This window comes from Leucopleurus acutus (genome assembly GCF_964270905.1).
Source record: "Leucopleurus acutus genome assembly, chromosome: 3".
Lineage (NCBI taxonomy): Eukaryota > Metazoa > Chordata > Mammalia > Artiodactyla > Delphinidae > Leucopleurus > Leucopleurus acutus.
In genome coordinates this window covers 98,556,055-98,583,324 of record NC_139145.1, presented here as the reverse complement: position 1 = coordinate 98,583,324, position 27,270 = coordinate 98,556,055, and the positions used below count along the sequence as shown (strand labels likewise).

General features: G+C 40.1%; 1 protein-coding gene across 2 annotated transcripts in view; it reads right to left on the bottom strand.

Moving 5' to 3' along the window:
• Window positions 1-2,862: 2,862 nt before the first annotated feature.
• The window catches only part of PCSK1 (proprotein convertase subtilisin/kexin type 1), a gene marked incomplete at both ends in the record, with an annotated part of 40,048 nt that continues 15,640 nt past the window's right edge, over window positions 2,863-27,270 (bottom strand). Inside the window, 9 exons of one of the 2 annotated variants that reach the window (XM_082837357.1) lie at window positions 2,863-3,234; window positions 5,341-5,508; window positions 7,086-7,219; window positions 8,609-8,766; window positions 11,871-12,104; window positions 20,265-20,365; window positions 22,853-23,065; window positions 24,083-24,255; window positions 26,896-26,984. In XM_082837357.1, the coding sequence (XP_082693483.1) occupies window positions 2,863-3,234; window positions 5,341-5,508; window positions 7,086-7,219; window positions 8,609-8,766; window positions 11,871-12,104; window positions 20,265-20,365; window positions 22,853-23,065; window positions 24,083-24,255; window positions 26,896-26,984 (1,642 nt within the window). Of the gene's footprint in view, window positions 3,241-5,340; window positions 5,509-7,085; window positions 7,220-8,608; window positions 8,767-11,870; window positions 12,105-20,264; window positions 20,366-22,852; window positions 23,066-24,082; window positions 24,256-26,895; window positions 26,985-27,270 lie in introns of both variants that reach the window. The other variant, XM_082837356.1, reaches the window with a different exon arrangement.

Below are 27,270 nucleotides of genomic sequence, written 5' to 3'. Positions count from 1 at the left end.
TTAATAAAAAAGGAAAGAAAGCCCATTTAACTTCTTAATGTAAACCTTCACCTTTTCCTTTTTACGGTTCATTTGGGAAATATTATAAGTAAGAGAAGGAGGTCCTGTTTTTGTTGGAAACATAAGCTTTTTTTTTTTGACTTTGTGAGAAACCATTTATTCTTTTGATTTATAAGCATATTGTACATATTCTAGTTAATACATCAAGTATATAATGTGGGAGTTCCTTCAAAAATGCTAAGACCATACATGTTAAACTCAGCTACACATTGTATTAGGCTACTAGACAAATGTCATTTTTAATACCACAACACATATATATTACACTTTTTTTTTTCACTGACAGAGGAACATGCCTTTCAAAAATATTTTATTGGATGAAACTCTCTTATTCTCAGGAAAATTTTGGTTTTTGATATAATTTATTATGCCTTTTAAAATTCTGTTTGATAAAAGCATTTGGTAAAGCATTATAAATACCTGTAAAGAAAATATAGTTTAAAATTCTGAGGGAAATATTATATAAGTTTCCTTTTCTACATTTTCACAAAAATCCACACAGGCACTAAGAAAGACTGACAAAAATATTTTATGTCTGAACAGTATGTTCCAGGTTGGAAACATTCAAACATGACTTTATTTAAACATTAAAGCTTCTCTTGATTGAACCTTTGGCTACAATCCAATGGTTGGTTGGGGTTTTAACCAGGAAAAGATACTGTCAGAAGAATGAAAAAGAAAGCTTCATACAATTAGCACTAGGTTAGGAATGGGGATAGGATGAGTTTTCATTTTTTACTGTTTATTGGCCTCTCTGGGCCTTAGCTTTATTTTTTTAGTTGAAAATTGATCTAACAACTCTCTGGTACTTTTCAGCTTTATTTAATACTTTTTGTTGTGCAGAAATTTTCAAAATTCTATCTAACACTATGTATCAAACACGTGATACTTCCAAGGACAGAGTGATACTGCAATTCTTTCAGGAGAACATCCTAGATGCATCATGGGTATTGCTCTGGAAATACCCTCATTCTGCACAAATTCAAATGGTAGAATTGGGGGTGAAAGTTTGTCTTACCAAACACACTTTAAAGCAAGTGACAGACTCTAGGGTTCTTTTCCTGATCTAGTTCAATGTAGTTCTCTTCCTGGTCCAGTGCATGTGTGGCCTTACGAAGTTCAGACTTCATAGAAGAATTGCAAATAGCAAACTCAGTGGGAGAATGCCAGTATTGTAGGCGACTGGAACCTTTGTGAGCATATAGGGAGTGGGAAGTGAGGGGATTGGCAGTTAATGAGTTAGTATAAATGAGCATCTGGGTAAGGTGAGATTAAACACATAAGTCAAACAGGATTTCAGAGCTACTTTCAGGGGTCTCAAATACCATTTTTTTTTTTTGGCCTATAAATTAGATCATGACAGATTCTTATAATTATGGATTATCATACAGAAAGAAGTTGGGGATATTTCTTTCCTAATGCATTTACACTTTGTACATGTTCATTAGTGCAGGAAAGGGTAAAATCAAATGCCTATTGAATGCTGGCCTGTAAGGTGCCCGTGATAAGCAGCACGGAACAGGGTATCATGGGGGCATGTGTTCGAGTCTAGCTGGGCAGCTGCTACTCAGCTCCAGCCAACTGTTGAGATGAGGGAAGATGGGTCTGAGAATTAGGTTTTATGTGAAATCTCATATTTTCAATAATCACTCACATATTTAAAACATTTAACAGGCCAAACAAAATCTAGCCTTTGGGCTGCCAGCTTGTGTCCTCTGAGTTGAAGCTTGGAAACAGTTTGGTGAGAATTTGGATACTATCATCTATAAGACTGGAGAAGGGCCTTTAGTGTCAAGGAATAAACACTCAGTTTCAAAGATCCAGAAAAATCTGCTCTAATGAACATAATTTAAAAAGCAAATGAAACCTCCCACTGGCTCTCCTTATTATGAATATTTTCCTGTTATTGGTTTTCCATGTTATGAGTGGTTTCCTATTATGACTATTAAAAATATTATGATTAGGAATTTGCCAAGTCCCGAGTATAAGTTTGTTCTAAGAAAGTGGTATCAGTAGCTCTCTCAGTATTTAGTTTGTGGCTGAGAAAGGAGAAGGTAATGAGGAAGAGAGGAAGGCCAGAGCTCACAGCATGAGTCACAGTCACCTTTATATCCATGGAGGCCTCTCCATGGTACACCAAGCCAAGCAAAGAAAAATGCTCTAAAACTGCTCAAACCAGAAAATGCAGGGTTTGAGGCCTGTTTCTGGATCTAAATAACCCAGCCTTTCCCCAGGACGATCTAATGGCCACTTCCTGAATGAGCAGTACTTTGGAGTAGAAAGACCTAGTGTGAGTCTGGGTGTGAGTCTGATTGTGAACTCCTTCATTAGAGACTTTCCAAACCCTTCTTTGGCATCAAAATTTGAATCACCACATGGCAAAGACAGAGGACAAGCTGTTAAGAATAGTTTTCCTTCCTCTCATTTTTTGCAGATTACTTTTTCAAATTAACTGTTGCCCAGGTGATGCCTTTTCTTTTCAGACATGAAATGGGAGGCTTGAGGAGGCATTCTCATGTGGTATGAGGACCACGTCTGAACCGTGGCTCTAGAAAGAACAAAACATTTGACTTGTGCAGGCAGGGAAGATGTGTTTTGAAAGAGCTATAATCAATTCAGGAAGTTGGATTTACTGCTTGAGCTCATAGCTTTCAACTATCCAGGTTGGGGAGAAAAAGAAAAAGTACCGCAAAGGATATTACAAGCAGAAGAATCAATGACAAAACAACCACTTCAGACACAGGCAATATCTAACGGGAAGGAAAAAGCATGACTATTTCCAACTTAGGACCACCACTCATTTTAATTTTCCTTCCTCAGAATGTCCACCAGAGCTTGCAGCAGCCGGTCATCCCTGTGCTTATAAGGTTTCGTGTTATAGAAAACATCAACATAGTCATTATACAGACTATCCTCAGAGTCTTTAAGCTGGGAAGGTTTGTTCAGCCTTTCCAGGGCTTCATAGAAATTTTCGTAAGGGATGTTGAGCTTTGCACTTGGAGACTTCTTTGGTGATTGCTTTGGGGGTGAGTTTTTGCTGAAAGCGCTTTGTAGGAGTCGTAGCATGGCCTCAGAAGGGGCTCCCTCTGCCAGCTCATCCCTTCTGCCCCCCACACCGCTGCTGCTGGGGCTTTTGGATGCCAGAGGGTTCTCATTCAGGTTCTCTTGTGTGGGCTGCTCCTGAAACACAGAAAGCCACCGGCAAAGGGGAGAAGGCTCATTATTCAGGAGCAGGCAAGCCAGCTGCAGCACACGCCCACTGCCTGCCCCTCGAGAGGCAGTCTGGGGAGCAGAGAGAGCACAAGGCTTGGAATCACACTATCTCGGAGTTCAATCCTCATTTTCTCATTTACTGAGGCACCTTTGGCACCTTTTTAAACTCCGTGAACTTCTCCTGTAAGATGGCAATAAGAATCCCTCCATTTCTGGTGGTTTTGAAGACTGAACCAGATGATGTATGTAAGCGCTCATACCTATCGGTCTCCTTCACTTGTCAGCCTGCTGTAGTAGAATTCATGTTAGGGAATTTAACAATATTGAATTCATTAATTTTAATGTCTGAATTCTGGATGAAAAAATAAATTTTAAAAGATAGTAGGGGGCTTCCCTGGTGGCACAGTGGTTGAGAATCCGCCTGCCGATGCGGGGGACACGGGTTCGTGCCCCGGTCCGGGAAGATCCCACATGCCGCGGAGCGGCTGGGCCCGTGAGCCGTGGCCGCTGAGCCTGCGCGTCCGGAGCCTGTGCTCCACAACAGGAGAGACCACAACAGTGAGAGGCCCGCGTACCGCAAAAAAAAGATAGTAGGGTTTCATCCTATGGAAAAGAAGCAGTTTACCACTCCCACTCCCTTTCCTCCCACCCATGTTTTGGGAAGGAGCTGATAATAAAGTAGGTAATAACTCGTACAGAGGCGCCAACAGTGCTGTCATGTGGGAATAGCTTTCTAGAGGCCTCTTGCTCTGTCAGGAGCTGCACTTTCAGCCTCCGAGTTGTCAGAAGGGGCCTGGGAAGAGATTGGGGTGGTGGGCGGGGAAGGGGGGAACTGGAGAAATCAGAGAAGCGGCTCTTTGTCAACGTTGTGGAAGCATTTCAGTATTTTAACAGCCAAATGGTCCTGTTAATACCCCTTAAGGAATCTTGGAGGAAGAAATACCCACAAGGTCCACCTGCCTCCAGAATTGGGAAAAGGAGGCCTCCAAGGTGGAGTCCCAGAGGAAAGCTATTCTACAGAATGTAAATGGGGCCATAATATGAGCTGAGGCCTTCTCACAGCTAGTTTATAAATTTCTTGAATAAATAATGTCTTTGTACCTTCCAAAACACCTGTCACAGAGCCAGACCTATTCAGGAAAGGACATTCTGGGAATTCTGATAACCTACCTACTACATCTGAGGCACCGTGCTAGAGGCCTGGGGGATACAGAGATAAAGAAAATGTTTTCTGCCCACCATCTGATAAGGGAGAAGCCAGCAGCCTCAGTAGGCTGAGACCTAGGAATGTAACTGACTGACTTTAGCTTTCCTTGGCAACTTTCTGAGAGAAACTGTGATTCTATAGCTCCCCTTGGAGTTGCCAAGAAGTGTCAGTTAAGGAATTAGTAAAGAGAAGCCTGCATTATTTGATCAGTTGAGCCTTGGTCTTCTTTCTGTAAAATGGATATATTGAGGTCTGTCCTTTCTAGGTTACAAGGATTATACGTTAAATGAGACAATGTGAAAAATGCTTACAAACTAGGTGCAATACAAATGTTAGCTATACGTGATCATACAAAAAGACAGCTCTCTTTAAAATTTGATATTGTTATAAATGGAGAAAATTCATGTTAGAGAACTGAATAATTTTGAATTCATTAATTTTAATTTCTAACTTTCAGATAAAAGAATAAATGAATGAAACAATTTCCTATGGAAAATAAACAGTTTACTCCTACTCCCTTTCCTCCCAACCCATGTTTTTTTTTTTTTTTTTTTTTTTTTGCGGTGCGCGGGCCTCTCACTGCTGTGGCCTCTCCCGTTGCGGAGCACAGACTCCGGACGCGCAGGCTCAGCGGCCATGGCTCATGGGCCCAGCCGCTCCGCGGCATGTGGGATCTTCCCAGAGCGGGGCACGAACCCGTGTCCCCTGCATCGGCCGGCGGACTCTCAACCACTGCGCCACCAGGGAAGCCCTGCCAACCCATGTTTGATTCACTTCCTGCCTAAAAGTTAGGGGCAGCTTCACCCACTACACTGTCTACTACAGTTCACAAAAGAACATGCCAGTAAGAACAGAGCCACACAGACCTCCCCCGAATCCACCATCTTCTCCACCCCTCTTCGGTCATTCTGAACGGTGTTGTAGGACGTGTACACTCGGGGCTGTTTCATGTGTTCTGGTTGAGAAGAGGTCCCATGCAGAATTAGCTTCCAGTTCACGATTCTTCCTTCATTTTGCATTCTTCCAGACTAATGAGTAAGCATACATAATTTTAGTGTATGTTCTGAGCAGTATAAACTCCTTCAAAATAGCTAAATTTTATAGTTTAATTTTAAAATTCTGTGCATTTCATGTGTAGAGCTCTGGGTACAAAGACAAAAATCACTGGCCTCACTCTTCCTATGAAAATAGTTAGTTGACAGGTTCAAAGATTTAAAAACTGATTAATTGCCTTCAATTAAAAAAGGAGAACTCTCTACGTGAACCTTCTTTTCTATACTGGGTGTGTCCTTGAAAAGTTGACTGTATCTTATATAATGAGAATTATATTTATCAATTATCAACTTGTAGAAACATTCCATTGGGGAAAAAAAAAGTCTGCAGAGTAATATAAATAGCCCTCAGCATTAAGCAGTCCTTAAGAGCTGTATATTTATGGGAAGAGTAATAATTTTCACAGGCTCAACAATTATGTTAAAAATAATGCTGAAATCTAAAATATCTTTTAAAAAAATCTAAAATATCTTTTTAAAAAATCTAAAATATCTTTTAAAATAATCTAAAATTATAGAATCAGATTTTGCAGACTTGGTATAAAATAGTCCCATCTTGGTAAACAGATTTTCTTAGTTTCCTTATGGTGAAACTGAGTTAAAGAATGGAAGCCAAGGTCAGGAACAGGACCATAAACTAAGAATGTTTTCTTGTTCTCCCTATGAGAGCAGAAATTTTTACAACTTCCATTGCTAAATCACAATTTTAGCAGTCTTTAGATGAAAGCTATTCTCAGAGAAAAAAAAGTAACAATGACTGTAGAATTTTTATTAACTTAAGTAACATCTCCAGGAATTTAAAATCATTTATTTTAAAAAAGTTATCTAGACATTGAATCTGGTGCTACTGGTACTTATAACACTGCTATCTCAGAATAAGTTGGACCTGAAAAACCATTCATTTATATGCTCACCTATAGAAAATGCTGGAGAAATGATATAAAAATAAATAATTCAAATGTATTTGGCTTTTTGCTCAGACACTTTATTTTTGGGACTGTGTGTTACAATTATAGAAGAAAATCAGTGTTAGCAAACAGAAAGAAAACTGAGAAATGCTTTTGTTTCACAACTGAAACAAAACCAAAAAAGTCATATTAAATAAGATATGTTATCTAACAAGTAAGCTACTTTTAAATAGCCACTGCAGTAAATATTGGTAAGAGTTCTGTCATATGACCCCAGCAGAGTGTCATAGCAAAGTTGGTGTAGCATTTAACTATGGTTGTAAATACAGCTGATTCTGGTGGCTGAGTAGGTCATGTGGCTGGCTGTGTTTTGACATGACATGGGTATACTTGGATTTGCCCCACAGTCTGTCACATTGTGTATCAAAATATCTTTTCTTCCTTCTTATATGGCTGGTGCCTAATTTTTTTAAATTTATTTTCTATATAGCCAAGTGGGGAGAGCTTGAAACACTAAACTTTCTCCTTACCTCTATAAGGAGTGATCAAATTTCCTTTGGGCCCTTTCTTATGCACTAACTTTAAAAGAGCTTCAGAGTGTTTAAAAGTGAGCATGTGGTTCTGTATCCTTTCATTCATACTTACAATGTCTGTAATTCCCAAAGTCCAAGTGCCTATGGGATTCTCTCCCCATGTGTGAACAGACATGAAGTCCCAATTCTTAAAGCCATTAGGAGATGTATCCCGCTCTCTTTCAGCCAACAGTACGGTGCTGGTTCCTGTTTTCATGCAAGCATCACAAATTAACAAGTGTGCTAACAGATCTGATAGTAGGGCACACTTTAGCATTTGATAACTGAAAATGGAAGCCAGGTAAAACTAGCCCTCTTAATTTTCCCTTTGAGTATAATACTAGGATGGAGACATTCTCAGGAAATAAAAAAGTTTTTATTCACAGTACTTAGTGCATTGCCTGACATATAATAAGCTGTCAGTAAATATTGTAGAAAAATAAATAATGGATGAATATATTGAGTAAGGTTTATCTGAATAAGGAGAATTCAGAGAACTATGTTTATGAACTACATTAAAGAAGAGCATCAAAGACCTAACATACATATTAATGGAACTATCATTTTGAAATTTAAGAGGAAGTTTTGAAAATTTAATAGGTGCCTGAGTCTATAATGTAGCATAGACATAATAAAATAAAGCCATATATAATTTAATCTCTTGTCATATAAAAGCTACTAGTAAAAGTAGTTTACTAGTAAGAGTAGTTACTCTAAATTTTCAAATCCAAGTTCTCTATAGATCAATAAATAATATTTTTAAGAGAAAGTGTCAAATGAACTATAGGGCCATTAATGAAAAAGCATTCTGCCAATATTTCAGGCCAATTCCAAGGTATTAAGGAAGCATAATTCCAGAATTAACAGAACTTACTCCAAACCTCTAGGAAGTTCATATCCTGGAAGGGCATTATAGAGATAGTTCATCTTTCTCATACATCACTTATGGGAATTAAATTTAGTCAGTTGAACCCTACTAAAACATGAAAAAGGATTAGGACAGCTTCTCCTGGTTGGATCGTGGTTTATGTTTCACAAGCTCTTTACCATCTATGATCTTGTCTGACTTAGTAACCTTTCAGGAAAGGACAAATTGTCCGTATATCGTATCATATGCCTTAATCATATAATTGTGGAAAATTTGTTAGTCTCCTCAACTCTCTTTCATGGATCAGAATTCTCAGTTTTTCCACTTAATTCCTTGGATGAGACTGATATATCTGTCAGCTTAATTATTAGAGTAATTTTCACTAATGTGTTACCTGAGAGAAATGAATGATAGATCAGTGACCTGGGATAATAAGCACAGTTTGAAAATGCATAACTCAGAAGGGTTTATTAATTGGTATTATTTGAATAGGCCTCATTCTTTGCTTATCTAAGGATCAGTTTGAATGAGCAGAGCAGGGTTCTGATGCAAAAAAACCCCAAACAAACCTATTTTTTAAGACCTGAAAGTGTCTATGGGAAGACTTAGGTCTATATATAAACAAAAATCAATCATTGATTTGAAATCATTTAATTTATACTGAAAAATTTAAACACATAATTTAGAAGAAATTGAATTTTGTTTTGTTTTGTTTTGTTGAAATTTACCAGCAGCAGAAGTGAGGGTGACATGAAGGTCTCCTCTGCGGGAATATTCAATTGTTGCTTCAAATTGCACATGTTCCAGTGACTTGATAGCATTTTCTTGTCCTTCACAAGCTCTTGTTGGAATTTCTATGATAACTTCTCCATTAGCTTTCAGGGCTCTAAATACATTAAAGAATCATCACTGAACAAAGTGTATCTCTTCTTCCTTGCATTTTATGGAAATACGTACACAACACTCTTAAGGAGATACTCAGCTAGGCTTGTTGTCTGTCTCTATTATGAGTAGAAACCAATTCAGGATTAGGTATAAAGTAATTTTAATGCACAAGAAAATGATAAGGTTTTTCTGGAAATAGAAAAAACAATTCTACAATTTATATGGAACCACAAAAGACTATAAATAGCCAAATCAACCCCAAGAAAGAAGATCAAAGCTGGAGGAATCACACTTCCTAATTTCAAAATATAATACAAAGCTACAGCAATCAAAACAGTATGGTACTGAAGGAAAAAAAGCACTAATTCGAAAGGATACATGCACCCCAGTATTCATAGCACCATTATTTATAATTGCCAAGATATGGAAGCAGCTTAAGTGTCTATCAACAGATAAATGGATAAAGGCGATGTGATACACACACACACACATACGATGGAATACTAACCAGCCATAAAAAAAAATGAAATTTTGCCATTTGCAACAACATGGCTGGACTTGGTGAGTACTATGCTAAGTGAAATAAGTCAGAGAAAGACAAATGGCTGTATGATATCACTTATATGTGGAATCTAAAATACACAACAAACTAGTAAATATAACAAAAAAGAAACAGACTCACAGATATAGAGAACAAACTAGTGGTTACCAGTGTGGAGAGGGAAGTGGAGGGGCAATACAGGGGTAGGGGATTAAGAGGTATAAACTCTTAGGTATAAAATAAGCTATAAGGTATATTGTACAACACAGGGAATATAACCAATATTTTATAATAATTATAAATGGAGTATAAACTTTAAAAATTGTAAATCACTATATTTTACATCTGCAACTTATATAATATTGTACATCAACTATACTTCAAAAGAAAAAAAGTATAGTACTGGCATAAAGACAGAAATACAAGCCAACAGAACAGAATAGAGATCCCAGAAATAAACCCACCCATTAGACCTGAAACTGTAAAACTCCTAGAAGAAAACAGGGAAAAAGCTTCATGACATTGGTCTTGGCACTGATTTAATGGATATGACATTAAAAGCACGGGCAGCACACACACACAAAATAAACGAGTAGGACTACATCAAACTAAAAAGCCTCTGCACAGCAAAGGAAACAATCAAACTGAAATGGCAACCTGCAGAATGGTAGACAATATCTGATAAAGGGTTAATCTCTAAAATATATAAGAACTCCTACAACTCAATAGCAAAAAAACCAACAACCTGATTCAAAAATGAACTAAGGACCTAAATCAACATTTCTCCAAAGAGGACATACAAATGACCAATAGGTATGTGAAAAAAAAATGTTTACCATCATTAATCATCAGGGAAATGCAAAGCAAAACCCACATCAAAACACCTGTCAAGGGGCTTCCCTGGTGGCGCAGTGGTTGAGATTCCGCCTGCTGATGCAGGGGACATGGGTTCCATGCCCCGGTCTGGGAAGATCCCACATGCCGCGGAGCGGCTGGGCCCGTGAGCCATGGCCGCTGAGCCTGCGCGTCCGGAGTCTGTGCTCCGCAACGGGAGAGGCCACAGCAGTGAGAGGCCCGCGCACCGCAAAAAAAAAAAAAAAACACCTGTTAAGAGTCAGATGACTATTACTAAAAAAAAAGAAAAAAGACAAGTGTTGATGAGCATGTGGAGAAATTGGAGCCCTTGCACAATTGGTGGGAGTGCAAAATGGTACAGCCGCTATGGAAAACAGTATGAAGTTTCCTAAAAAAAAATAAAACTGCCGTATGATACAGCAGTCTCACTACTGGATATTTATCACAAGAATTGAAACCAGGATCTCAAAGAGATATTAGCACTCCCATGTTCATTGCAGTATTAGTCACAGTAGCCAAGATGTGGAAACAACCTAGATATTCATCAACAGATGAATGGATAAAGAATATGTAATATTCCATACACACAATGGAATATTAGCTTTATAAAAGAAGGAAATTCTGCTTTGTGTGACAATATGGATACAACTTGAAGACATTGTGCTGAGTGAATAAACCAGTCACAGGTAGATAAATATTGCATGATTCTACTTATATGAGGTATCTAAAATACTCATAGAATCAAAGAGTGGAATGTTGGTTGCCTGAGGCTTGTGGGGGGAACGGAGAGTTCCTAATCACTGGGCATAAACTTTAAGCAAGATAAATAAGTTCTAGAGATCAGTTGTACATTGTACCTATAGTTAACAATTATGTATTGTACACTTAAAATTTAAGAGGGTAGATCTCATGTTAAGACTTCTTAACACAATAAAATAAAAAGGGAAAAAAGGAAAAAGAATGTTAAGGAAGACACAGATACTTAAATACAATGCTATTTGCCATGGCATTGAATTCAAGCAGATTTGCCTTATAGCCATCAAAAAGTGGTCCAATACTGAAATATACCCTCTTAAGAAATGATTTTTCTCTCCTTAATGCAGGCCCTCCAAGCCTCCCACCCTTGGGTATTTTGTGTGAGTGGGTCTTCAGTATAATTGCAGTTGCCTTGATACGAGATTCTGCTTCCGTAGCTAGATGTAGTGGGAGAGGTGTAGTCTAATTGAAAGCCATATGATAAAAGGTCCTTCACGGAAGGAAAGTCATGAATCACAAAGCACTGTGGCATGAAGCGAGGTTCTTTTGGAAGTAGGTTTGGGGTAACACTGGTTGGCAAGTACTGCATTTCATCATTTCTAAGATGCATTAAAAAAAACTTTAACATCTTTGAATTTGGAATGAATATTAAAGAACTGATGGTTGGTAATAGTTTAATTGGCAATGATTTTTCTTAGTGATATATAAAACAATTGTGCACATTAACTTACTGCTATCTGGTTGGTAGGCTATGAGAGGAAAATACAAATATGTTAACATGATTTGCAAATCTTTGATCTCTGTGATTCCTCATGGACACACAGGGAACACTGACAAATGCCATCTCCATCTACTTCAGAAGGGTAGGTGAGAAAAATTAGGCAGAGTGACAAATGTCATACTCAAATAGTGCCATGGGCACACATTTGTTTAAAATTCCTGGAGACACTTACCTGGGCTCAAAGTCATTGTCCTTTACAACACATTCCTTCTTCTCAGGCACACTGCTCCAGGTCCTGGGATCAGCTAAATCCACCAGAGCTTTGGCATTTAGCAACCCGAATCCAAATCGACTATTCACCATCAAGCCTGCTCCATTCTTTTTCCATCCAGGGTTATTGGCCAGTGGGTCATACTCAGAGGTCCAGACAACCAAGTGCTGCATATCTCGCCAGGTGAGATTTGGACTGGAGAGGAAGTGACCCAAAGTATCTTTAAGGGACAAAAAGAAGTTTCCTTGCAAAAGCAAGTGCTAAAAACAATCATCTCCATTCAGAGATGATGAGGTATCTTTTGCAACTGTGCTTATGTAAATTATGTGTGTATCACTATTGTTATGTCTTTCATTCATAATTTAAAATACAGTCTTGAAAACGTCTCCTCATACCACATAAGTTACAATCTTAGCATGAGTAAAATTGGTTTTCAGCATTGTAGAAAAGTAGAACTTGGCCCCTGATTCCTATGTACTTACATTTAACTGGAGCAAAAATTTAAAATGACAGCACTTCCTTTGTGCCCTCCAATCTTCTGCGGTTCATTAACAGCCTTAGTATTTTCAGCATTATGAACCCACAGTTGAGCTTTTCACTTCCTTCTTAGGAAGACTCAGATTTAGACATGGGCTGGCTACCTACTCTTAAATATATATATATATATATATATTTTTTTTTTTTTTTTTAATTTTTCTTTATTTGCGGTACGCAGGCCTCTCACTGTCGTGGCCTCTCCCGATGCGGAGCACAGGCTCCGGACGTGCAGGCTCGGCGGCCATGGCTCACGGGCCCAGCCGCTCCGCGGCATGTGGGATCCTCCTGGACCAGAGCACGGACCTGTGTCCCCTGCATCGGCAGGCGGACTCTCAACCACTGCACCACCAGGGAAGCCCAACTCTTAAATATTTTTTATCTCTTTTCTTTATATAGCAAAAGTGTCAAGAAGCTCTTAGCTACTTGAGATCATTCTTACAAGACACCATGCTGAATAGTGTGGGGATATTCAAGGAGGTACTTCATGTTTTTAAGAAGTGTACAATCAAGTAAATGAACTAAGTCTTTCAATAACTATAATATATCTGTTGAATCCTGTATTCATAGCATAATGTATTGTAGAACTTTGAAGAGAAAGAATTCTTTTGGGATGGAAAGATCTAGGATGGCTTTTCTAGGAGGAAATATTTGAGTTGATTTTTAAAGGGTGGGTAGAATGTCAAAAAGTTGAAAGAGAGAGAACAGGGGATGAGGCAATGGGTCAAAATCTCTGACAGGGGAAGGATAGGATGTGGCCAGAGTACAGTGAATAGTCTAGTTTACTGAAGCAAGGAAGAGGTGAGCTGGAGTACTGAGCCGGATGGTGAGGGCCTTGAATGCCAGGAAAAGGAGCTTATACTTTATCGTTTGGGTAAAAGGGAGCCGTTGAGGATTTTTAAGCAAGGGAATGGTATAATGAGGAGTCTTGGCAAAATTAATTTAGCAGCAATATAAAGATAAATCAGAGATGCATGGGATTGTCAGGTCTGTTATAATGAATATGAAACCTTCCCTGATCACCCTATTTAAGACTTCAATTCTCCCCAAATACTCCTGAGCTCTCTTACCTTGCTATACTTTTTTTTTCTTTCATAGTGCTTATCATCTTCTAACATACTGAGCAACTCATTTGTTTTGTGTATTATTAATGTCTGTCTCCCCTGCTAGAATCAGCTGGGAGAAGGGCTGAGATTTTTATCCATCTTGTTCTCTGATGTGTACCAAGTACTCAGAAGAATGCCAGGCGCAGGGTATATATGCTGGGTAAATATCGGTTGGTTGGATGATTGAGTGTGTGCAAGTGTTTAACTAGCCTTAAATACAATTTTAAAACTTACTGCTATTAGTCATTAGAGTCTTTCATGATCTCAAGCTTTTCCTTAGCTTTGAGACTTGCATTGTTTCTATCAAGCCAATCAAGCATTATTTATTAAATAATAAATGCCTAAGTGTTGAGTCTTCAAGGTTTCTATCTTACCACTAGGTTGTGAAACAACCATCAGGGGAATCTGTCTCAACTTGCTATTTTCTCCCCAGAGCCCATCATGGACTGGTTTAACAATCCCCTGGTGACAAGCAAGAGGCAATACACATTCCTAAACACTGAGGAGTCTGTTGCTGGCTAAGATCTAAGTCCTCATCATGAGCGCTGCAAAGGCTCTATCTGGTGGGCCTCATGGGGAAGCTGTCCTCTCCACCCCAGTTTGAGTGCACAGCCCGTGCATCACCATCTCTGAAGGGAGCTGCAGTCAAGGACTCAGGCCTTCCTCCCCCATCAAGCTCTTCCCATATTTACATTCCTAGGCCCTGCGCCTTCGTTCCTAGGTCTTCTTATCTGAGGCCTTGGGCAAAGCTCTTCTTCAGGCCCTCAGCCAAGGCCTCCTAATGGGGGGAGGAGAAGGAACCTTGAAGATACTTCTCCCCACTCTGACTCAGTACCCAGCACTTCTCCACTCCGAGCCTTCCCCCTCACCCCGCCCCACCCCAGAGTCCATAAAACTACCAGAGCCTTCTGTTGGGGCTTCCTCAACAGTGAGACAACCCCCATGTCCATGCTTTCACCTGACCATCAGCTGGTGCACCTTTCCATGGGAGAAAATGGAATAGGGAGAGTCAGTGTTTTCTCTGGTTTTAGACTCTGGCCTTTACCATAACAGTAAGTGATGAAAGGCTTAACTCTTTCATTTTTGGTCTGTTGCTTTAAAGCTACCCTGACCCCTGGCAGCTCGATATGCTTTCTCTCTGCTCAGCTGAGCTCCTGACAAACAGCACAGAGAGTGACTGATAAAGGCCTGAACCTACTGAATCAAAATATCTGAGGGCAGGGCATGATTTTCTATGTATATTGGAAAAAAACTGTCTAGGCAGTTTTATGTTATACCTAAAATAATAGGAGCTGGAAGAAAGAATACAAGCATATAACTAATTAAGACAATTAGGGGTCAGAATAGGGAGTAATAGAAGGCACATTAAATTATATTCTACTGCCAAAGACCTGTGTGATCTTAAGCAAAGCACTTCATCTCCCTGGGCCTGAGTGGACTCATCTATAAGATGAGTGGTTGAGTATGACAATCTTGAAAATTCCATATTATTCAGAGCTCCAATCTGCCCAATACCATACATACTTCATTGTAGATCTTGTTTCCACATTGGCCATCCCACATGGAGGAATAATTAACTAGCTGAGCAGAAGTGGCTTATTTTCTGAATGTGGAAACTAGTTCTGGCCTATATGGCACTTTATTGAAATTCTTGCTTCCAGTCTTTTAAAGGGAGTTTTAGGTAAAAGCCTCTTATCAAGGGGGTCTCTGGGCAACACACCAATTTCCCACTTGGACTCTCAGTGCGGGCAGGGGTGTGTGTGTGTGTGTGTGTGTGTGTGTGTGTGTGTGTGTGTGTGTGTGTGTGTGTGTGTGTGTGTGTGTGTGTGTGTGTGTGTGTGTGTAGGTTGGGATGAGGATATGTAGTAAGGAGGCATGGTCTTGATAATCATGATAATCAAACACAAAGCAGATTTTCTACATTTCTACAGTTAGAGAATTGTTTTTTATTTAGTTGCAGATTTTGTTTTTTAATTTTCTTTTACCTATTGCAAAATATTCAAAGAGGCTTCATTGTCATGCAATTAGGAAAATTAAGCCTATTTTTCATTTGAGTGAGTGCATTTGGTAAATGAAAAGGAGCTTCTAACAATAGTGCATCTCATTCCTGACAGTCTTCCTCTGTTAATTAGCAGCTCACTCCTCAGTGGCATCCAGAATAATTAAATTTTTTAAAAATTACATTGGGTTGCTAATCAAGGCTGTGTTTATAGAAAATAAGGGCTTTGGAATTAAACACTGAAATTAAGCATTGCTTCTAATTAGAAGAGTGTAGGTAAAGTAATCTGGAGACAAAACTCTAAGGGGAAAAATCTTAAAGGCTACGTGGGTTAGCCTCTAATCACAATTAGATAAGCCTAGATGTTGAAGATTTTCTAACCTAGAGACTTTCCAACATTTCACAATCCACTGAGTCAAGGATTTCTTTGATGTGATTTATCCAAAGGTTTCACGCAACTTTGAAAGTCCTTTTCCCATCCTCTAACCTTTAATGAAAACAGAAGATTGGTTCATCTGTTTGTTTAATACCTCCAAATATGTGAAGGGATTCAATGTTTCACTTTTTGTTCTTTATTAAAAATTATTCTGATTCTTTGCTCTCCCCTCAAAAGACAGGTTACTGTCTGCCATCTTTCTTAAGTATAATAGTACCACAGGCATTTATCCAAGGAATTCCTGTCTCTCTTAGTGTGTGTGTGTGTGTGTGTGTGTGTGTGCGCGTGTGTGTATTATTTATAATATATATATATATATTTCCAGGATATGCCTATTAAGTATCCTAATGGGCATCTTCACAGTCACAGCCCAGTGAGATTGTAGGAAAATACAGTTGTAAGGTAACCCTTCATAACAGCTGTTTCTCAAATTTTGGCTAAGGTAACTACCAGCATAAACATTGCCTGGAATATCAGAAACTTCTGAATCTGAGTCACTGGCCGCTGGACCCGGGAATCTGCAAACTAAATAAACACCCAAGGTGATGACTGTATGCTGGTGTTTGAGAAACACTCTTCTAGGGAAGGAAAGTATTCCTCTATACATTTGACCCAGAAACTATTCTTTGAGCCAGAAATCATTCTTTCTCCTTCCCTCTCCTCTTCCCTTTCCCCAGAGTCCCATATTTAATGCAGCATAGTAAGTAATATGCATGACAGGAGCCTTTTATTCAGAACTCATAAATATGAGTTAAGATGTTTCTTTATCAGTCTCAATCTTCTTAACTCCTCTTTCTTTGAGGGGATGAACTTTCCCCTCCCTCACAGGACTATAAGAGGCAGTGTCCTGTAGCTGCTGGTAGTACAGGCTTTGGGGTCAGACAGACCTAAGTTTGAATCTTTTGTGGGAACTTGGTTACATTTCTCAACCTCTCTAAGTCTCAGTTTCTTCCTTAGTAAAATGCAATTAATAATTTCTGTGTCACAAGACTGTTGTAAGGATTAGAGTTGGTCTTGTATATAAAGAGGTTAGCACACTGTCTGGCCATGGTAAGAGGCTGATAAATACTGAATGTTATTATCCTTGATAAATTTAGCCCAGAGTTGTTCTTCAGTCTCCATAGTTGTTCCTTGAGGAGAAGCACATGGTTAAATGATTCTTCCAATCTTGATTGTCTAGGGACTCTTCTAGAAATTCTGGCATTCAGATTTTCTGAAATAGTCATTTGGGTATAGACAATTGAATGGAGCTAAGAAAACTGCCCAGTTGAGAACAGACATCCCAATAATCTGTATGTACTTTGGCAGGAAGTTTATAAATGTTAACATAGATTATGGCCATCTTACTGATGATTGAATCAAAACGAAAAGAATTAAATTCTTATTACATGCACCAGGGAGATCATAGACTCTTAATGTCTCTTAAATCATGAGCAGTGTGAGAATCTGATGGAACCTACAAACCATTCCCCCCAAAATGCCAGACACGCACTCCCAAACATTTCTGCATCTAGTTTCAAAGAAGTTCATGGACCCCACGTATTTCATAACAATCCATGGAGCCCCTGCTTTATACATAGTCCATTAGGAATTAACTGAGATTAATAAGGCTAGATCATTCTTAATCACTTTCTCCTTATACAGAAATAGAAGGTTTGAAATTTTAGATGTCAGAGATTACACTTTTAAAATTTCAGTTCTTGGTCAAAATAACGTTACATCTGTTCAGCTAGATGGGTGTTTCTACTATTCTGGTCACTAGACAAGGATGGGCTAGGTCTGGCTAGTTACATTTGCATGCATCTGATAGGTGTTGGGTGGGGAAGACAAGATTTTAAGGATGGTTTTCTTTTAAAAGCTCCCTGGAGCTAAAAGCTTGTATCCTAAAATCATAAATATCATGATCTTGTTTCACTACGTGTGTATAACTACTTGCCTTTATAGGACCTTATTTCTTTCACTCTGGACCTCTTACCACCAACCTCAGCAATTCATGTTAGATGATCTATATATGCTGATACCTTCAGTTTCAAGCTGGAGGATTTTGTAAAGGGAAAAGGTTCGAAAATAAATGATCTGATCTGACCCTTCCATTCTATAGATGATAAACTGAGCCCTCTTAATTTGCCTAAGGTCACATAGCTAGTGATACGCCTAGAACTTGAAGCCAGGTGTTCCTTGCACTTTTCACTGCTTAGATTATCTTTCCTCAAATTTGGTTTGGGTCTGCTGATGCCAGTCAAAGCTTGTGTCTTTAGACTTTGCCCTCTGTCCATCCCCTTCCTGTTACAACTGGACTCAGATTCTGAACATAGCTTTTCTGTTGCATTCAAGAGCTTCAGATTTCCCTGTTTCTGATCAGGCATCTGGATTTGCTCTTCCTTTATCAGTATCTTTCCAGCCCCTCCAAGTAGGTAGACTCTTGATACAAGCCTTACTAGGCCTATCTTTCTTAGCCGCTGTGGCCGTTTCATAACTGAGATACCAGGGACTAAACCGCAACTCCACAGGTGGCTCCAGGGCTCCTGGAACAGTGCTGGACTCTCCTCAGCAGCTGCAGGGCTTTTCCAGCTATGGCCCGGGCCAAGGAGTTCTGTTCTTCTACTACTGTGAACCTCACCTCATCTACTGAACCTGACATGAAGGAACTGCTTTGTCCTCTCTGTAGAGAATATGGATGTTCTTCTAAGATAACTTCCTTATTAGGAAGGATAATAGTAATTTACAAGTTTTAACACGTCCTCTATCATGCAACCCTAGCACCTGACTTAACATTTAAAGATTTCTCACCACACAACATCGGAACATTTTTTCCTCTGTATTAAGTATTAGACAATTGAATAACTATTATGAAGGGAAAAATGCTGCTAAATCTCTTTTTGGTAACATACACTAAAATAAATTCCAGGGGGATTTAGAACATAAATATGGTAAAAGAACCATAATAAAAGACATATAAATAAATGTGTATATAATTTGGAGTTGTAAAGATTTTTCTGAGCATAAAAAGGAAAAAAAGCTTAAAGAGACTAACAAAGATAACCGTATACATATTAACTTCATTACATTAAAAATTACATGTAAGTAAAATTAAAAGGTAAATGTCAAACTAACCAAGCATTAGTAGCTTTTCTAACTAAGGCCATAAAACAAAATCAAGGTCATAAACAGTCACAGATGATAAATGGCAAAAGAATATAAAATATTGAGCTTCATTAGTAATGAAATAAAAGCATATAGAGATGAGATGCCATTTTCACCTAACAAAGTAGCAGACATTTTAAAAGATAATAAAAGTAGGTTTGATCAGGGTTTAGGAAACTGGTACTCTCACACATATACTGCTGGTGGGAATACAAAATGGTACCATCTTTATCAACAGTAACTTGTCAATATGTATCAAAATCATTAAAACATGCATGCCCTTTGACCCCAAAATTCCAATCGTGAGTGTTTATCTTAAGGAAATTATCAGAAATGATAACTGATATCTATGGACAAGGGTGTTTGAGCATGAAATGGCCTTAATAAAATTTGCATTTATATAATGGTATACTGCAAAAAGATAAAAGTCCTGTTTTTAATTCTCATGTCCCCTGATGTGTTATATCAGCTCTAGGGTGGGGCTTATATAATCTAAAAAAAAAGGATGTTTTTTAAACTTATTATTCCTAACACTACCCACAGGAAATTATCTGGACAAAGTCTTTCTTGGTGGGAATAAACAGAAGTGAGAAGGCCTTATAGCTGAGTAGTAGGAGGACTGGAGAGGACTGAGTGGGAGGAGAGCATGAGTTTTTTTAAAGTCAAGGAAGATTGATTTAGATATGAGAAAGTGCTCTTAATATAGGTGGATTAAAAAATTTACAAAATAGGGCTTCCCTGGTGGCGCAGTGGTTGAGAGTCTGCCTGCCAATGCAGGGGATACGGGTTCGTGCCCCAGTCCGGGAGGATCCCACATGCCGCGGAGCGGCTGGGCCCGTGAGCCATGGCCGTTGAGCCTGTGCTCCGCAACGGGAGAGGGCACGACAGTGAGAGGCCCGCGTACCGCAAAAAAAAAACAAAAAAAAAATTACAAAGCCGTGTGTGAATTAAGATTCCAATGTTGCAAGATAAGTGTGTGTATTTAATCTACATTAAGATGTTGACAGGAAGAGAGCTTATTTTTTATTATTTTTTGTAGTTTTCCACTGTAACCATATATTCAGAAAAAAAAAATGCTATGAAAAAGAAGGAGAAACAGCTTTTTACAGGTGATTAGACGCTTTGCTGGGCCTTACTTTGCTTCCAGGGCCAGAGCGAAGATGCCAGCAGCCAGGGGTGCTGAGGCAGAGGTGCCTGTGTGGGTCTCTGTGCAGTCGTTGTGCAGGTCAGCACTCGTCTGAGGGGCACCAGGAAAGAAAGAAACATGGGAGAACATGTGAGGAGTGTGATCCTGTCCCCGGGGGTTAGCCCTACCGAGGGCTGCATCTGTTAGGATCAGGAAGCCCAGCTGATTCGATTCCCTACTTCCTCCTCTAAACTACAGGCGGATGTTTGCCATCTGCTGATGTTTTAGCTCACTCTCCTCTATATGCAACTTGTCTATAATTCTGGCATCAGAATGCCTTTTTCTGGGGATGAAGTCCTCCCACTATGAATTTTTTTTCTCTTCTGAGATTCCCAAATGAAGTGCTGTCTGTAAGAAAGGGAGTGTTTCAAAATCACTGTGAATCATGCTGGCCCATTAATCATCAGGTCCATTGTGTTTGGCCTGGCATATTTAGAAGTTTTGCCTCAGGCACAATTCCCTTTTGCCTTCAGATTGACATTTGACTGCCTCTTCAGCACGAGGAGGTAAAGCCATCCTGATCTGGGCCACTTGAACTATTTGCACAAAACGTGTCCAGTGTGTGGTTTGCACTCACTGTTGACATAATCTGATGGCCATGAGTTAGTGTCACATTTGTACTTTGATGAACATGTGAGTTTCTCAAATGAAAGTGTGCTGGACTTAGATCTGGGCTCAAATTCTAAACCTGCCACTCAGTAGATGTGTCCCATGGGCAAGCCACTTGGTTTCCCCATCTGTCAAATGAGGTTGATATTTCTTGACTCCTATTCTGAGGCTGAAATGAGATCCTGCCTGTGAAAGCATTTTCACACAATGTGATTGCACATAAGGAATTACCCAGGCTAATTTTAGCTTAGTGAAGAGGTTGCTGAGATGAAGGGAAGAAACCAGAGAGACTTCCAATTAGTCTGCCTGAGGACCACAGTGGTGTTGGTTGAACAAGTACTTGGGCCAAAGGATTACTAACAAGACACCCACCCAGGCTCTCACACTATGATTTTTGGCTAGAGATTTCAAGGTGTGGGAGGGAGGTGCAAAAAAACCAGTTTGTTCTATTATCACCTCCTTTGGCTTCCCACTTGGAGTCGCTGAATATCTCAAGTTCTGGTGGCCCTGTTCCTCTGGGGGCTGCGGAAGCAAGGTTGCCCTTTTTACCTGTTGACGCAAGTAAGCCCCAGAGATGACTGTGCTGAGGAAGAGGTTTGCGTAAGACAAAGGCTATGTTAGTGCAACTGTCTCAAATAGAATCCACCATCTGTCTCTTCTATGGCTCATTTACCTAAGGAGGGATCTTTACAAAGATGGAAATTCTTCCTCCTGCTTCACAGCAGAGTGGCTCAGATGAGGGACCGTCTATGAAATGGTGACTCTGAAATGGACCACAGGCCATTTTTTGAAAAGCCACTCTGAACACCCACAGGGTCATCAAGAGCCAGGGGCTGTGAATGCAAGTGGGGCACATGTCTGGTAGGCTCCTTTACAGCAGGGTATAAGATATACCTGCCGTAAAGAACCCCTAGGTAAAATGTTACTGTCTCTGAGTAATTGAAGATATGGGCATGAGAGGTAGGCCAGGGCTTCTAAGTTGAGACCATAGTTTCACTGTCTAAACTAGAGTAGGTTGCAGAAACAGGCAGTTCCGGAAGAGTGATCCTGCATGAAGATCGTAGTTCTGACAGTTTTGTTGAGATGCCATTAATATGAATTTTACACACATTCCAAAGGCTAATTATTAGGCAGGTTACCCACAATCTAATTGGATCATGACCTGGTTTTTTACTGAGATTAGGCTCTACATACTTTAGCTGGTTGGTTCTTTCTGTGTCCGGAGTTAAGTTTGAGGCTTTCAATTCTTAAATGAAAAGAAGTGCCTCTCTTTGTTCTCAGAGCCCCCGAATGGGCCTTCATCATCATGCCCTTGAAGGGAAATCCAGTAATTGCCCTCGGCAGTCTGACTCATGGAAAGGAAGGCACAGCCACGCGGGGGCTGGAGATGTTCTCTGAGCATATAACCTTCCTAAGCTCCTTATTTGGATGCCGAGAAGTTCACCTCAGGGGAAATTTAGACTGTTATTTTCCTGTAGGTCGTCCATCCTTAGGAGACATAGCCGGTGTATGCTGTGTATTTTTATCATCTGCTAAAGGGCAAGTCAGACATTTTCCCTGCTATTAAAGGATCCACAAGTACAAGGGTGATAAAGCTCCAACAACCCTAAAATCTCCTTAAGGCTGTTTTCAGGGAGGCATCACACAAGCTGAACAGACATTTGGAGTCTCGGCCATATGTAATGACAGATTGGTGGCTTCTCAGGGCTGAGTTTAAAAATGACTGAGAGGCGACATCATTTTGGCAGAAGCATCATCATCCCTGGGAGAGAAAACTTCCCAATATATACCCACCCTTCAAGTGAGCAAAGTGTGAGTCTCCCCAACTGAGACATGAAGCTTAAGCAAATCAGTTTGACCAAAGGATCCTTCTGAAGGCGAGCCGTGTTCTCCCACCTAAGCAGAGAGAGTTAGACAAAAGCAACCTACGATTCGCTGGTCGGTGTAATCCCCGCTGCTGTACGAGGTGGCCAGCGTAGAGGAGCACTTCTCAGCGTACCAGGGGGATAGGCCTTGCTGCGAGGCACTGCTGATGGAGATGGTGTAGATACTGTCCGTGTACCCATCACAGTCACAGTTATCTCCCTGACGCCCCCCATTCCCAGAAGCCCAGACGAAGATAGAGCCCTTTCCTTGTCTCCCCTAAAGGAAAAGCCAAAACATATCACGTCTGTTATCATCACTGGGGTCACTGTCACATCCCAATAAAATCCCCAACAAATATATAAATACATGCATGAAGTTCTCAGAAACAGTAATTTGGAGTCTGTTTCAACTCCAGGTCCTCCTGCATCGATATTGGAACTCTCGCGAGACTGTATGTTATAAGCCACTGAGCTCTGGTGCTGCCAGCCCTCCTCCATCTGGGCCCTCCCTGGGATGGTGCTGAGTGAGGACTTTTCTCTTTTTTCTTTATTATGTGGATTCATAATCTGGCCTTCAGCACTCACTCGAATTTCTTCACTGTTCCCTTGGCTTATGTCACTACGCTTGAATCTTTGAACTTCCTTTCTTTCTGCTTGAATCTTCTGGCTGACTGATAGAATGACAAAATCAGGCATTATTCAGATCTGCTTTGCAGCTGCATTAAAAGGGACTCTTCAATTGAATGGAACTCGTCAAGGCTACCCTTTCTATGAGTTTTCAATTCGTGCTCTCCAAAATTCCTACTTTTGTTTCATCCTGTGCAGAACGAGGCCTTACAATCCTGGCAAGAATGCACTCAACCCCAGTGACAGAGAAACACAACCAAGGCACAAGTATTCATCAGGCACGTGCAGAGAGGGAGGTGGCACATTGCTATATTTAAGGATGCATTTTCAGAGTTATTTGAAAGAAGTCTGGGTAGTAGTTTACCTCATGCAGAAGTCCAAAAGCAGCAGGAAAATGAGAAAGGACATATCCAGAGTATTTTTGAAAGTAAATATTCTAAGACTAATGAATATCTGTTGAATGTCAGACCCAGATGGGGAAAACTTTCTTAACCCTTAACTTCCATCCCTTTTAAGAACGAGTTGGCTCTCTAAATGCACTTCAAATCATAAACAATAACAAGAAGTTCACAACCATTTCTATGAATATAAACTAAGTGTCCTTCCCTTCTCCTCATATTCAAATGGTCAGGTTTCATTTCAAGTGGGTCTGTGTTAAGCATCTCACCTGTTTGACACCATATTCAAAAGCCTTCTGGGCTAGTCGGCCAGGCCCCTCCACAGTTTTCCCATCATCATTAGGGCCCCAGCTCGCACTGTAAATATCCACGTGTCCAGGATTAAATCCAATTGAGCTGGCTTCAATAGCATCCGTCACAATGCCATCGAGCATCCTTATCCCTGAACAGCAAAACAGACAAATACATATGCTGATGTCAGTGTGTACGTGTAGAATGGCACGATGCTCTTAATATTCATTTTTTTAAAGGACTCCCAAAAGAGTCAAAAATAGGTAACCAGTGTATGTCCCAAATGACTGTGACCCAGCTGCTAAAAGCACAGCAGGGAGATCAAGTCACCGCCTGCATAAGCTTCCTTATGTGCTGTGCTGTGCTGTGGCCATGGTTGTTGTCGCTTACAAAATGTCTCCCCTCCCTCTGCTGCCCTGATAACCTGAAAATGACAGGATAGCTTTCAGAAAGAGGCATCAAACAGCTGTCTCTCAACATGCCTGCTCATGACTATACCACGAATGGCTGTGGCCCGGTCAGTGCCTTACAGAGGACTCTGTACGGGAAACCGTGCAGCTTGAAAAGATCTACTTACAATAGGAAACTCACAAATAGGGAACAAACTCTTGTTTCTAAGCACTGATTAAAAATAACCCAGAGGCCATTCTTTTATGTGTTTGCTAAGAAACATTTTCAGGGAACATGCTTCCTTTTCTTCTAAATAATCTCAAGGATGAAATCATTGCCATGGATTTTACTCCTGAGGGGGAATCGGTTTTCATCAGGAGAAGGCAGATGCAGTGGCTCTATGCTTTCCAACAGGCTGTCACCCATCATCAGACTCATGTATTCAAGAGCCAGGAAGGCAAAAGCAATTTAGACGGATCCAGGCAGCTACCTGGTTATTCCTGGCTTCAGGCTAATGGTGCAATGGAGTGCACAGCTTTATATTTTCACACTGTTATTTACTATGGAGCTTGGGTAAAAGAACAGGTAGTTGACATGACTAGTAGAAGTTATATTTATTTTTAAAAAATTGTTTAAAATGCATTTAGGAGAAAAATCCCAGCTCTGCTATGTACTAGCTCTGTGTTCTTGGGCAAGCCACTTAACTTCTATGTGCCTCAGTTTCTTCAGCTGTAAAATGCGGATGATAACAGCTCGTGTGCATTGAGGATATACTATATGCGGCTACCATTGTACAGGCCTTAAACATATGAACTCATTTATCCTTATGACAACCATTTGAGGTGGGTGCTGTAATTCTCCCCGTTTTACAGGGAGAGAGACTGTGGCCAGAGAGGGACAGGGACTTGCCCAAGGCCACACAACTTGCAGCTGGGAAGCTGGGACTTGAATCCCAGAAATCTGGCACTCAAATCCACCCTGTTAACTTCCAGGATGTGGATAACGTCTTGGAAGGTAAATGATGGACATACAGTAGGTGTGTTTTGGTTTCCTGGAGAATCTTGCCTCTGATTCCTCCTCTATAAAATGAAGGGATGAGATGATTCTCTCACAGACTATAGCTACTTAGTTCATCATTACTTAAAAGCGCATTCTTTTTCTAGGTGATTATGTAATTTGTGCTCCTGCCTCCATTTTCTTTAAATTAACATGGCATTTTGACGATGCTGGTATAAAGGAATCAAGAATGACCCTTAAAATCTAGGAGTGTGCTGTAATAGTGAGAGATGCATTCTGTATGCTAGGATGTATATTTAATTGATTTCTGAAACGGAATACAAAGCCAGATTCAAGGTATACTCAGGTAGAGCTTAAAGGAGTTTTACTGTCATTGCCATGTTCTACAATGAATCGTTTTGTTGTGGTTTTGGAAAACAAACTAAATGCAAAATTCATAGTATAACCATGAAAGCCTGAGGCAGGGCTAGTGTGAAGAGGAGAGACAAGTGTTTTATTCTCTGTGAGCCCCTGCAGATCCACTCTGCACCCTTCTTCACGGGAACGTGGATGGCAGCAGTGGGTTCTTTTGTCTTCCCATTGGTTTCAGCCAACTGAAACAGCAGCAGGAGGTTTGGGGGTGAGGGGAGAGTGAGGTACTCATTCCTGGATCCCCCCTGCTTAGAAGCAACTCCATTGTACTCATGGCCACAGCTCCTGTCCAGTGGCTGTCTCATGTGGTCACAGCTTTCTCTCTCCAGTTTCCATGACTACTCCCTCCCCTTGTTCCATTAAGTCTAAAGGTGGTAACATCTGCTTACATCAGTTAGTCTCTTGTTGGTTTCTTTTAGCTCTTGTAAATAGTTCCTTTGTTAAATTACCCTGATGGAACTTACCATATGCTTACCTATAAAGACACTGACTGAAACAGCCAGAGATTCTAAATTTTTGCTACCACAGATAACCTTTGGCTCCTTACTATAAGAAGTATGTATTCTTTTTATTGTTTTTAACTGTTCTTTGTTATGAACTAAAGGACTACAGAATTGAGAGGCAGGGAAAATCTTCGCCTAAATTTACCTCCTCCTTCTGTTCTCTTAGCAAGCACTCAATAACAAACTCTTCTAAATCAGAACACAGAGAAAATTAGATTTGCTTCAAAAGCTATTCAACATTTCCTTTTCCCACCCAACAAAGACGTATGGGCTATATTCAGCTATCATTTTCTAAGAATCCGGGTCAATTGATTTGCTTGCAAATCACATTCAAGTCGTGTAGCAAATTTTGCATGGAGTTCATTTCTTCCTCTGGTTGTTGAAAAGTCCCCCCACACCACCCCATTTACACCAGGTAATGCAAGACTCAAATTAAGGTGCAAAACTACAGGAACAACCCTTTGCTTTACCTCCAACTTTGGAATTGTATGCAACTCCGACCCCACACTTGTGATTATTTGCTTGCATGGCAATTTCTCCTGCACATCTGGTCCCATGTCTGAGGATTAGAAAATAGGATTTATAAAACGTAAATGAGGACAAACATTGGTGTTGCATATGAATCCATGGTACATGGATATGTTAACTTTTTGTCAGGCTTGTTGCTGGTTTTCTTCCCATCGGTATCAGATGAAGTGTAGGTATCAGATGAAGGGAACACGTACTGGAGCCCAAGTATATGAGTTCAAGTTCTAGCTTCCGCCACAAACTAGTGATGTGACCTTGGGTAAGTTACTCGTCCTCAAAGAATTGTGGCATCCCATAAAATATTGTATGCAGAACAC